Here is a 14,318-nt window from a genome sequence, read left to right on the forward strand (position 1 = left end):
ATTAGGTGCTGCGTTCACTCGCCCTGTCCGGAAAGGGGGGGGGAGGGGAGGACACCCCTCTCCAACTCACCTGGTCTACTGCTGGAACTCTGAACCCACCCTCCTGGAAGGACTAAAGCTCTGCAGTAGCACTTTAGAAAATCCACCAAATAAGACAGCAAAGCTCTGCCTCTCCAGGCAACCAGAAGGAACAGGAAGCACTACTCTTTCCTCCTGAACCAGAGTGGACAACTGGCTCACTTCTCCTGCTGAAAGCTTGTGACCGTGCCTGCCTCACTAGATCCAGAAGTGGGAGCCGCTTTGCTGGAGTTCAGAAGGTACTGTGACGAATCCCGGGAATTCGTCCCTTCTCTACAAGTGGGAGCCACCTCCTCTGTGAACCTAGGGAGGAGGGGAGCCTGCTAGGCAAACCCCACCCTATGTGTTCGGGAAAGCAGGATCTCACTTGGAGTGACTCTCCCCCAACCCCCACCCTTAGCGAACAAGGACTCCCAGTCGAACAAAGTTGTAATCTCATCACTTCTAATTGGATATTTATCTGATGCTCCTTTAAGTGTCCGGGCCATCCACTGTTCTGGGCCACAATTGTGGATAACGAGTGTCAGAAACCGTACCAGCTGTAATAACAGGAAGTTCTAGATTATACATTTCAGCTCCCACATAGCCAACAAAATGTATTAGGGTTTCGAAGAAGGGAGGATAACCTAATTTCCTGTCCCCTATGTGAGGAGGGCGAGCTCACTTCCAGTTGGATCCCACTTGCCCTACCCCTAAAGGGTGTTAAGCGTAGCAGGCTCACCTTCATACTTCCAAATGCCTTTTAAACACAAGATCATTAAATAAACATGCACAAGACATACATGATCTCATACAGGATAACGATATAGATATTGCCTGTATTACTGAGACTTGGTTCCAGGAACCAATAGGGCCGACCTGCCTTACAGCTGTACCCAAGGGCTATGTGATCTATAAAAAAAATTAAAAAAATAAAAATGTTTCCTGCCACTACCACAAGTATCGGATGCGAAATACTGCACCTTAAACACACCCCATCTGCGAATAGTTGCATCAATTTCATACTACTATATAGGCCCCCGTCCCTCATCTTCGACTTCAATGAAGACATTACGCAACAAATGAATGCATTAAAGGGCACAAACACCGTCACAGTAGTCCTCCGAGACTTCAATAAATGGCGTGGGAATCCAAAAGACAAAGGCTATACGCTTGGAGAAGATCTTAAAGAACAGACTTCTTAGTTATGAACTCCCACCCAACCATGGAAAATGGAAACCAATTAGATAATCACTAACATTGAAATGAAGGACATTGAAACCAAACCTTGTATATGGTCCGACCACTTCGCGTCACATGTACACTGATAATAAACGGCCCAAAAAAGAACAATATAGGCAACGAACCGAAAAAGGTCAAAAGTAGGAACTACAAAAAATTTAATGCACACATTTAGAACAGTGCATAAATAAAATCCTCTGTGAATCGAATGAAGAGGACGGTTGTGAAAAATGGATTGCTAACTTTACCACACAGGCTAAAGATCTAGTAGATCTATATGCCCCATTAAAAAACAAAGTCGAGCGACCTAATAACAATCACCAGAAGTGGTTTAATGCAACCCTTACCGAACTTAAACTAAAAAGGAGAAATGAGAACTGTCTAAAAAAAAAAACATCACTGGATAGTAAAGCCAAGCGGAAAGAAAGCAAAAATCATACAGAGAAGCCACTAATACTGCAAAAAAGAACTTCTACAATTAACAAATCAAAACAGCTGAAAATTCAACTAGCAAACTCTTTGAAATTCTTAAAACCATAGAAAAACCGACGGTACTTGTCCCCTCCTATTCTCCGACCCAAGAGGATTGTTACAAGTTTCAAAAGGCCTTCACAGAGAAAATTCGGAAGGCCAGGGACATCCTAAGAGAAGCTCAAAAACTCACCTTCAATCAGGTAGAGCCAGAGTTAGTAGCAGAACCTGCACAACATCAAGAACCATTTAAAATTCCACCAAATCACCACAGAAGAAATGACTAAAATATTAAAATCAATGAAACCTACCGCTTGCACTGAAACTATTATTCCATCCAAACTCATTTTAGAGAATATTCCCATCTTTGCGCCTTTTCTCACCAAAATGGTGAACGCTTCCTTTGGGGATGGCTATGTACCAACAGAAATCAAAACAGTCACAATTACACCCCTACCAAAAAATAAAAACGAATTAGATCAAGAGACCCAAGCAATCTAAGACCCATCACAAACTGGAATTTTCTAATGAAGGTATTAGACAAGGTCGCCACCAAACAACTCCAGACATACGTAGAAGCCAATGAGATACTCTGTAATCAACAATCAGGCTTCCGTGCTGCACAAAGCACGGAAAAGGCTATGATCGACCTCCAGTCTCACATGCGAAGCATCGTTGAAGATGGAAAAGCAGGTCTACTGATCTTACTTAATCTCAGCGCAGCCTTTGACTTTGATGGATCATGAACAACTTAAGCAAGCACTTAGAAAGGGAGCAAACTGCTCCCCAGAAGCAACAGACTGGTTAACATCCTTTCTCTCAAATAGAAAATCTAAGGTCCATTGGGGGGGACAATGTTTCCTTTGAAGAAATAAATAATCTGCTTGATTCTCGAAAAAAAAAACAATTAAACAAAAATTCAAAATCAGTTTATTTTTCACAAATGACGCTGATGATACGCTGCCGATCATCAAGTTAAACAGTGATAATGCTCAAGACAACGCCAAAGTCCAAGATCTATACAAAACCATCGAAACATGGATGACTAACAACTGGTTATGTCTAAATGCAACAAAAAAAACAGGACTGATTATTTCTGGGACCAACCAAGCCAGAGCCAAATTAAGCCAATTATACGTTGAACTGCAGATCAACAGCACCCAAATAAAAGTTGTAAATAAAGTTAAGATGCTAGGGATTTGCATGGAGGCTTCTCTAAGCGCAGAGGCACAAATCACGCAGCTAAATAAAAACTGTTCTTTCTACCCAAGGCTGCTACATAAAATCCGGCCTTAGCTCAATGAAGTGAACTGAGCTACAGTTGCGAGAGCAACCATTTTGTCCAGGCTGGACTATGGCAATGCCCTCCTTCTGGGAGGGAACAAGGGTCATATAGTAAATTGCCAGAAAATACAAAATCACGGAGTGAGACTCAGACCACATCAGCGAGGATAGGAGAAACCTCCATTGGTTATCGATCGAAAACAGAATTAAATTTAAAGCATCGACTCTGTCCCACCGCTGTATTTACAGCAAAGCCCCCGCCTACCTCAAATCCAAACTGACCATGTATGTACCAAGGCGGTTCCTCAGATCCCAAGCACAGGGTCAGCTAAAAACCACCAAGTACAAGAAAACAAATGGGCATGGTTCAGCATTCCACACAATAGCGGCCACCATATGGAACAACCTCCCATTGACCATCAGACTCGAGACCTCCTATGGCTCCTTCCGAAAGGTAAAAACACTACTATTCCGATAAATGACACGGACCAATCCTAGTCCACATTTCGACTATTACATATATGTTAATTGTTATCTCGTAGCCCGTACACCTCACGTTGTGTTCATATTGTGCGCCCTGATATCCGCGGGCTTTGGCGCAATACAAATAAATGGTGTGGCTCCCACTTGGGGAGAGGGGACGAACTTCTTGAGTCGTCACAACACCCAGACAATTTGGTACGTGAGAAGTCATCGTCCCAGGGTGAGCCGCAAGGTAAAATGTAAAATTTGAAGGATTCCTCGAATGCCTAGAACAACTTCTAGCTGCGCAACGGAAAACCTGATGCAACTCTACAGTGAACCTTAAAAGAGTTCAATGCCAATAGGTTTGCCATTGAAACGCAAGAGCATGAGGTGAAGGATTTCCTAGAGGAACACCAGAGCAAACCTAGGCCCATACCACTGCATTCAGATTCTGTTAAAAAAGCAAATTAAGTTTACACTTCAACCGCCTGCCTTAACCAGGTCAGTTAATGTCTGCATAAAGAAGAACCACAAAACTTCCCTTATGGACTCAGTTCCACCAGACAAAGGAGGGTGATCTCTTGGACGCAAGGTGTCATATAGCCTTTGGAAAGCCAACACGACAGGGTTAGGGAGATTTTTACATAGCCCTCTGTTAAGGGTTGTGTAATCATCTATTCTGAGTGTGTGCTGTGTTCCAACCCAAATGATAGACCAAACTCTCTACATTTGTAGTTATGGCAGAGCAGCCAGGCTTCACTCAAGGGAGGTATGGAGGTCAGTGGCTAGGTACAGTTAGATTCCCAATAGATCCCAAGAAAACACACTACACAGATACTGAAAATTAGATACTCAAATAAGGTCGTATGCATAAAACACAGAATAAATACTTTAGTTGCAATAGAGTAGAACAGTAGTTGAAAAACATGAAAGTGGACCTACACAGACCCTTCCCACTACTAAGATACAGAAAGAACTGCTACCTGGTGGTAAACTCTGCATATTTGTAATGTTATGGAAAGTCACAAGTAACACACATTACCAAGTCATAGTGAAGATGCACAAAAGACAGGAATAATCGCTGTAATTTCCCCCACACTCATTGTAAAATTACCTTTACACATAAAACTATCTACTCCATTGAGGGCCTGATGGGGAAAAGGGACTACAATTCACAAGACCCAGAGGGCCACCAAAATTAGAATAGGCTTAAACTTACAGTATCAGACGGACTGTTCCGATTCCATTCCTAGAACATGTTACACAGTATAGCCACAGCTCTACATGGTATAACTACATTTCAATGGTAGGACATCAATGCATGTATTTAAAACCATAGTAAAACCTGAAAAAGAGCTACAATTCCATTTCTTGGCACTAAACATCTATTAGAGGAACACTCGCTCTGGCGGGTCATGGACCTAGATGTTATTTTCGAGGCAGAGTGTGATCACTATCCTGTTCTTAACCTAGTTTTTACTGGTAGAGAAAGGAATTTGGTTAATGTCAATATTCCCGCCTGCAAGGCATCCTCCTATCGTAGAAAATTAAAATGAGACAGCATAAACTCAGCTATCTGTGGCAAGAATCTTTGGCTACTAGTCGAGAATGTTAGGCAATCCCAATGATAAAATTATAAAACTATTCTCTGCCATAAATGACATAATTTGTAAGTCCCCTAGACCATTCAAAAAATTAGTGTGTGGTTCAATAGAAATTGCAGAGCTGCAAAGCCTATACCTAGGCTGCTGAAAAATCCAGAATCTAAGGCTGCTGAAAGGGAATGGGGTAAGATTCATACATATATTATGCAGGAAGCAAAAAAAAAAAAAAAAAAGGAAAAAAACATGTACATCAGTCTTCGGCTCGTATGTGAGAAGTCTGCCATTCTAAAGATACTAGGGAGTTCTGAAGCTTAGTGACCTTGGGTCTTAAAACCGAATATCGGTCGAGCACAGTCTCTGTAGCCGGCAATATTAGTAAAGCACAATTGTTAAACCATTATACTAAAAATGTATATGGATCCACAAGACTTGGGATGGAGACCAGGGAATTATCTCCTTCCCACCATCTAATCTGCTGGCTGAAAGTACCACTTTAGAGGTGCAGAGGCCATTGCTAGTCCCCCTCCCTTAAGGCCCCTGGACCAGATGGAGTTCCAGGGGATTTGTATAAGCTTTCAGCTGAAATCTGGCCTCCCCATTTAAAATTACTCCAGGCTATTCCCCCTCTCAACAACGTGGTCACTGTCAAACATTGTTCCAGTGTTCAAAAAGAGCAACCGCGTTGATCCCTCCTGTTAACGACCTATCGCCTAGTGATGCATCATCAAAAATCCTAGGGAGGGTTCTGGCAGATAGGCTTTGAACTTGGGTGGAGAGGAATAAGATAATGTCCAATTCGCAATGTGTTACAGTCAACGGGTACCACGTAGCAGTGCCTAAACCAAACCCAACAAATGGGCTTTGCCAGTGATAAATACAATGAGGTAAAAGGGGGTGTCCTATATTTGGCTTTATACACCCAACAATGGCATTCGATAATGCGAATAGACCTCTACTGTGGCCAGTCCTTTGCAATTTGAATATAGAGCAGAGTCTTCTGAACATCATCATTCAATTATATTTTACGACAGGGGCTATTATTACATATGGGAATCTGGCGAATGCACAGGTACTTTTAAGATCAGAAAAGGTGTCCCTCGAGGATGTGTTATGGCTCCAATGCTATTCAACCTCATGGCTTGGAGAAGCATATTTTTATAAACCCTGAAGTACCTGCCTTCATAGGTGGCAAAACACCCTGCCTAGGGTATGCGGACGATGTGGTCCTACTAGGCAGGACACCTAAAGCTTGTAAAATCCTATGTAGATTTTATGAAGTGCCGGACATGACAGTGAACAGCACAAGTCAGTTTTAAAGATATTTAATAGAAATATGAGGGCAAACCGTCTGATCACCGTGGAGAGTTCATGAGGTTGATTACCTGGGCATCAGATTCCATTACACAAACACCTGGTCGGTTCATATTGACAAAAAACAACTTTGCTAAACCAATATAATGCCGGGTCATTGTGCTTCTCTATCCACGGGAGCATCAGTTCTCTTAACAATTGAGCTATGTTAAGTCAGATAAAAACGGCCGATATTGCACATTATGCAATAAATGCAACATTTCAGCGCCTAGACTCCCTTCTGGGCCTTAGTTGCGCTTTATACGTTTTAAATATAAATATATGGTGCTGGAATTGGGGAACTTTTTTGCCTTCTATGGCATCATCTGAGCAAAGGTTTCTGTGTTCCTTAGTGGGCGTTTCCTCAGCAACTACCAGAGACCAGGTATACCGCGAAAGCAGAATCACGTCACGTGGCGGGTCGAAAGACTGAGTCAGATACATTAAGGACATGTTAGCTTTCTTTAATGAAAATATAAGAAAATGCCCTACCTTTCCCCATTACTAAAGGGTTCACTCTGCCAATCTAAACTAAATCTGCTCGCATCTCTTCAGGTAGTCCAAACATAACTGCCTGATCCTACCACTAATACGAATAACTCAAAATATGTCAAAAGAATGACTCTCTTCTCTTGGCTGTCTCTCATCGTGCCTTCTTCCCAGTTGCTTTCTCTTTGAGTCTGTATCTTAAATCCTGGGGTTATCGATACTGAAATGTGTCCGTTTAGAATATATATTGCTTTAAGTTATCTTCCCTGATAGTCTCTTGAGATTTTCTTCATGAGCTTATGCAACTCTTCCGATATACTTGAGTGTTTTGTACTCTTTAATGCCAGCTTTACGATAGTTTTCCTTTGAATACTTTCTCACACTCATGTCTTTACGTGTGCATCTCTTCTATTTTGGAGTGTTATCGTCCCTAGGTTTTGTATTCCCTTATCAAATTATGAGTCTCCCGCTCCTGGGTTGTTATGTATTGGATTAAATCTTTTCTAGCTCTGTTCTCTTGAGATTAGAATTTCACAATACTGGTCATACTAATTTGTGGTGGGCTCTCTCCAAGCGTCAGTACCTGGAGGTTTCTCCCTTCATCCCAGGTGATTCCCTTCCACTTTTTCTCTGCTTCCCAAACCGCATTATTCGACACGTTCTGTATAGACTTCAGATATCTCCAATTCTGTTCATTTACTGTTTGACTTTCATATTTGTGGGTATGAAAGGTTTCTCTCCTCCCAATACATTGTACCGGCAGCCTCCCGGTACCTTTTCTGATGCAGGGGACCCTCGCGGGGCTAAACACTCTGGTGTTCTGCTTCTCAGTTGCCCTTCTCCTGTCTGGCTTCGCCTGCACAGCATTCTCGACTCCTCTGAAGTAGGAGGTGGTCTACGGACGCAGGGAACTAGCAGTACTCCCTTCTCTGGTGGTCTATGCGTCATTTGCTGGGTATCTCGCCCACCACAAAGCAGATATGGTCACACCACCACCTTCTACGGGTCTTCGCTTCATGTTCAGGCAATGGTTCTCCCATTGCAGGATTCGTCAGCTCTCCAACATCTCACTGTGGCGTTCCTCGCCTTTCCAAAAGTCATGGGTTCTGTTCCACCTCTCCAAGGCGTAATCACGTAAGGGGACTTCCTCTGCGTACAATACTGTCTCCCACAAGAGCTACTCATCCCAGTTATATACATGTTTTTTTAAAGAGACTTTCTTTTCCTTGCTTTGACTAGTTTGTTCCCACACTGCCTGTAGCCAAATATAAGGATGACAGATTAGTCTTCATAGCTGGCAGTCCCATATATCGGAACAGGCGTCCTTGTTCCCTAAGGGGGGAGTCACTCCCTAAGGGGGTGCCACATGCCAAAACCACTAGGAAGGGTCTGGCGGAATGGGCTAATCTCCCTAGCCTCAAAAGGTGTGGCTCCCCCTTCGGTAGAAGGGACGAATACCCTTGATTCGTCACAACCACCAATTGACCAACTGCAAAATAGCCCCCATTTCATTATGGCCCTCTATTGGCATGAACAACATGCATACAATTATTTTAAGAGACTTAATCTAGGAGACACAGTAAAATCTACCTTTTAACACTTTGCATACTATTGGGATGCCAGAAGAAATTACTTCAGGCAGAAATGAAAGAGAATGCAAAAGTGTTAGGGCATACTTGCCATTCATGCAATTAAAATTCAGTAATGCATTCCATTTGCTTTGTGTTCACAACAAATCGGCAAGTAAGCTAATAACAAAACTACAATTCAACCAGCTCCCATTGACAGTTTATAGAATTTGCTGGAAAAAAACAATGTTACCTAAATAGGCGCTTTAATACCTCACTACAGACTAAGTATGCATGCACTGTTCCTTTGCCCTTGGTATAACCACACGCACAAGAAACATTTGATTTCACTTTCAAAGACTCTTGGTTTTAGACAGTATTGAGTGGCTTCCTATCATCTGATGGCAAATGACTTCAGTCTATGCTGGTCCCTGGAACATTTTATCCCAGATTGGATGGTAATAAGGGTGTAAGTATTGTTTATATTTTGAATTACATTTTATTTTTATTGCTGCCCAGGGCTAGAAAATCTCCTTGCCCACTTGCATAGGTGAAGAGAGTTTATGAACGGCGAGGACAATTTGCATTGTCCTCGCCCTTCATGGGGAGTAGAGGAATGTAGAAAGGTTTGATTTGCCATTTACTGCAGAGCAATGTACTTTGCAGTAAATTAACAAATAAACTATCACCATGCGCGTTTGGCAGCATTGTGCCAAATATTTTATTTATTAATGGCAAAATGCACCATTTAATTAAAAAACATGGATTTTTTTTCAACATATTTGGAGGGGCGAGAATCATTTTTGGGAGCGAGTAGGTTGAGTAATACTAGCCCTGAAGGGCTAGTGACATTTTTAATTATTGGTTTTTAATTATTGGTGAGGCCTGCTGACCATTGAATATTTGACTGTTCTATGTTAATTTTAGTATTTTCTACTGTGTGATTTGTTAGAGTTTTGAGCTTATGCCTTGCATATGTCTTAATGGACTTATCCCGATTCTTTTATGTTCCAATTAAAGACTATTTTACTTACTAAACACCAGAGACCCAAGGAGAATCCAAAAAGAAAATAAATCCCTGTTCAACCTAAGTTCATGTCTCATCACAAACCCGTGAATCAGCAATGTCTCGCGGGTTCTGTACCAAGCATCTAGATTGCTCTCCTTCTGCTGTCTTCTCTTCCTACTTTCCTTTATTTGTTTGGGTGGTGCTTTCTTCTTCGCTCCCCCCTCTATAAGTGTTGACCCAGGTTTAATGAATTCCCTGGTGGTGATATAATTGGAGAAGGCAATGAATTGTGTACATTTAAAGTGGAAACTTTATGCAAAAATCTACTGTCCGTTACCTGGCAAGGTTGTTTTTTAAATGTACTTTTATACGGGGGTTGAGGAGTTTAAGCTGGTTTATGAATTGGGGTTTTCAAAGGATTCGGAAGGGTGGGGCGATTGTTGCTTAATGAATTCATTATGTGCCTTATTGAAACGTCTGTTTAATGTTGGTTCTTTTATATGCTGAAAATTCAATAAAATATTCTTTAAAAAAAATGAAAGTTAAAAAATTAAATAATTGCCTTAGTTTTATTTGCAAAGAAATTCCACAGTACCCAAGGGTCTGAACAGAATGAGGGTGGGCCAGTGATACTAAAGGACTGCCGGTACAACTCAAAGTTGCTGCAAACAGGACATGGAACACAACTTTAGAGATTCCATTCTATGGCCCACGGTGCAAGGACAATACTATGACAAACATTGCATTTTTCAGCTAGGATTCTTTGTGGCATCCCTAAAGTGCAAGTGAAGGAGAATGGCAGCAAAGAAGAACAAAAAATATATTTATGAGTAGACCTCCCCCCGCCCCCCACTTCAGTCCTCCTACCTGCCACCTGCTGCACCTTTGCTGTCTTTATGAGTGGAGATAGGAGAGTCTTTCTGACTATCAGTTTTAACCACCTCTTTTTCAGTCTTTTTCTCGTCCACTTCTTCCTTCACTATTTTTTTCTCTTTTTCCTTCTGACCAGATTTCTTTTTTTCTTCAGACTTTTTTTCGACCTCATCTTTCTCCTCATTTTCTTGCCCACTCACATGTTCCACATATTTATCCTTCTCAATCTTTTCCACTTTCTTTTCCTTTGCTGCTTTTGGTGAAGGCTTTCTAGGGGCTGTTGGCACAAGAAAAAGACAATTAAGGAATACGGTCCGACAAAGATCATATGTGTTGGTTAAGTTCTCGAAATGTTAAAGGCTACACAGAAAGCTACGCACAACTGAACATCAAAGGACAAAGACAATCACCAACTTCATGCATCTATAGTAGCCAAAACTTGTTAAACAAAATTAACAAATTTGCAGAGAACAAATGTGTATTGATGACAGCTCAGGGACTCCGCTTCACAGAACACTGGTAATAACTACTAGATATTGGAGAGCAAGCCACGCAAGAGTAAATGGTGCACAATAGTCAATTCCGAACACAATACTTCAATTAAAAAGGTTGTGCACAGCCACTAAAACCCTGAGATTTTCCAAACTAGTGCTGGCATTGCCTACTAACCCCTACTGCAGAAAAATGATACCCATTTTAAATTAATCATTTTAGCTTACTAATCCATGTAGTTTGATTTTGTAATTTACAGAACATTACAACAAAATACCAAAATGATTTCAAATGTTTATGGGCCAAATTTTTCTCTGACATATATACTATTCCCTTTACTTCCCCGACATACATTTACCAATCTGCAAACAGCCCAATTACAATAGATAATTATGAAAAATGCTTCATCCAGAAAACAAACTAACAGAGGTTGTCATACTTTCCAGACATGCACCACAGCGTACACAATCCCTCCTCCAAATAAATAAATAGAGCAAATAGCAAGACTGACATTGTGTGGTGGGTCAGAAGGAGGTAGACCCAGGCGTCTATGGTCATCTTCTTCGGATCTTCTATTCCAGTGGTCAACTTGCCTTCTGCCTCAGCAACCTTACCTTTTATTACTATTTCACCCTCTGCAAACTCTCCCCGCAGTTTACAGACAAGGCCGGGTGGCTGTCCAATCAGGATAGCCAGCACCCCATTGGGAACTGGTTCCTTTCAGGAACACCAGAAGACAACGCATAGAGTTTCGGGATCCACTCATGCTTCCTGTCCGGGCAGACACACTGGAGCCTTGGCGGGCTACACAAAGGGTTCCTGCCGAAAACAAAACTCAAATCAGGACCTCGACCTCCAAGGATGGTAGAAGAACCATGAAAGAACACCCACACAAGAAATGGAAGGAGCCACTATGTTGAAACAAAGGTGACCCTTGTATACATAACCGCAGATGCGAATACAGCCTCCGAGCAAAAATAGGACAGATGTCAGTAGAACACGTAGACTGCCACCAGCCATGACTATAGGGGTTGTTACTGTGACAACAAAAGTGTTACAGAAGCCGAGAGGAAAAGGATAAGAGGTAACTCCTAAGCACTCCACGTAGGGTGATGTGTGCCGATCTCTCAAAAGGAAGAGCTAAGGATTAAATGTATCCTTGTAACCTTGAGAACAGTAGTTCAAGGAGCATTAAAAAAATATAAAAAGGAGAACCCAAAGGGATCCCAGCAGCACTGCACTTAGGATGCAGTGTGCTGCAAAAGTGAAACACAGATGCCTTTAAAAAGGTATGGAGGAAAGCAGGTCTCGATAAAATAGAGTAAGAACACAGTGAACAGGGTTCCCATGGTCAGAGCAAAAAGGAGGAATGAGGGGAGAAAATAAATACAATAAAGACTGCCCCCCCCTTTAGAACAACAATAAAAAAAAGTCCAGAAGTCCAGCAAAAAGTGCTGGGGGTCTCACTAGGAGAGAGTATTAAACACAACACTGGTACATCTCCCCAACAAGGAGTAAGAGTTCCTTGGTGCCTCTACCAGTTTCAGTGCCTGTGATGGACTGGGTGAACATTTTGGCTTCCATGTTCACTCTGGTCTGCACTATAGAATGGTGAACGTTTTCGTTTGCAAGTTTTGGTGGTGCAGAAGCTGATCGCTCCTATGTCAGCTGATGGCCCCTCGGGAGTCCCCCAATCAGGGGAATGAGTCTCTCCCACCTACCCGTGGCAAGGTATATGGACCTTTGGGATTCATCATCGATTGTGCAATTGTTCGAGGACTGGCCGGTCTACAGAGACCTGGCTTCTGCTTAAGGTATTTGGTTTTGGTTCACATATGGCTCTCAGGGATGCCTCAAACAACCATTTTGGCCTTAGGCTGATTGTATCACCCTACATTGGCTTTTGGGAGTAGGCTAGTGGCAGCTGTACTTTTGTTGTAGCTCCACAAGTGGTGAAAGACATTTTACAGTGTTGGTAGCCCAATGCATCTTTTTGGTAGCCATTGGGGTACCAATATATATTTTCTTTAAGTCCTGCTCTCGAACATTTTATACTTTGGGGCTTCCTTTGACCAGGACTACCAAGATTTAAGCTTCAAATGGCGGTTCTATCCAAGTGGGCCTTGGTAAGCACGCATTGACAGCCTCCACATTGGTTCCAACTAGTTTAGAACAGTCTAGGCCCCTGGGCTCGGCCTCTCCCATCCAGTGAGGGTGGTAGGGGCTCAGTGGCAGTCCCAAGGGCCAACCCAAATGGCTGGGCATCCGACCCATTTACCGCTTGCTCTCTTGTGATTCGTGGGCTGGCTTTGGCCAGCCCCTAAGAGTAGTGGTACTTACAGGTTCAGATATTCCCTGCTTGCTCTTGTTGCTGGATTTTGGAAGAAGTAGCAGCTATGATGACCTGCTGAAGGATTTTCCCACCAATTCCTGCAGTTTGTGCATTTTTAGGCCCTCATCTGACTAGAATGGCTGAATGCAGTTTAGACAGAAGCCTGCTGTGTTTTTCTGCTACTGAAACTCCAAGCGGGGTTCCTGCATCCTCATGCTAACTATTTCTGTGTTGAGTCGAGCCTTCCTTGCTGGGACTATCGCCAGGCTGTTTACCACTGTTGCTCACTATTTTCCACCAGGGTCTCCCTGAGTTAGTGCAGGTAGCTGCAGGTGCCTAGAAGGATGGCGAGCCCCCATCTACCCACCTCATCTGCAGCTTGGACCATCCTGGGTTGCACCTATCCATTTTCCACCCTGCTGTGATCATTTTCTGTAGGGCTGCCACCCTCCTTTATCCACCGAGCCACCAGAGTGTCTTCACAGGTTTTTTCCCCTTCCTGAAGTCTACCTTGCCAGCATTTAATTGCTTGTTTATGGAACTCTGTTAGGAAGGCACTTTGTTCTTTTACATTGTGCAGTTGTAGTTGGATCAGGGTTCCAGCCTCTAAACACAAGATCATGTAAATCAGACCGAGAAAAGAAGCCCTCTACTTACCAGGCTATTCATACTCACTGTAAGCAAATTTCAGGGAACCAACGTCTGTATCTACTTTAGTGACAGGGGTGGTTGATTATTCTATTTGATTATATATTTAGCTCGGGGGGGATAGCTCAGGGGCAATGCTCTTGCCTGGGTATTAAGCGCGTTATAAATAACCAATTACAATTCATGAAAGATTCATGGGTCTCTCTGGTCCAGCATTTAGGTTCTTTAGAATCAGGACTTTAGCACATTTCCCATTGGATAACACTGGGGTTTTCTATCTGCTTTTGCTGCTTAAGCTGCTGGTTCTCAAACCAACCTCTAACTCCTAATTGGGGACTCCTCCATTCCTCCCTGGGGTTTGCTGCTGAATCTGTACCTATGGGGTAAAACAAACAACATTTTTCCCATACACATGGCAGCCTACCAACTTGGTC

At 42.6% G+C, this 14,318-nt stretch overlaps 1 protein-coding gene across 1 annotated transcript in view; it reads right to left on the minus strand.

Moving 5' to 3' along the window:
* The window catches only part of LIG1 (DNA ligase 1), an 876,776-nt gene that overhangs the window by 661,714 nt on the left and 200,744 nt on the right, over nt 1-14,318 (minus strand). Inside the window, exon 8 of the mRNA XM_069637540.1 lies at nt 10,407-10,689. Coding sequence (XP_069493641.1) covers nt 10,407-10,689 — 283 coding nt within the window. The remainder of the gene's footprint in view (nt 1-10,406; nt 10,690-14,318) is intronic.

The sequence above is a fragment of the Ambystoma mexicanum genome, chromosome 1q (genome assembly GCF_040938575.1).
Source record: "Ambystoma mexicanum isolate Mex_15411 chromosome 1q, UKY_AmexF1_1, whole genome shotgun sequence".
NCBI classification, from domain to species: Eukaryota; Metazoa; Chordata; class Amphibia; order Caudata; family Ambystomatidae; genus Ambystoma; species Ambystoma mexicanum.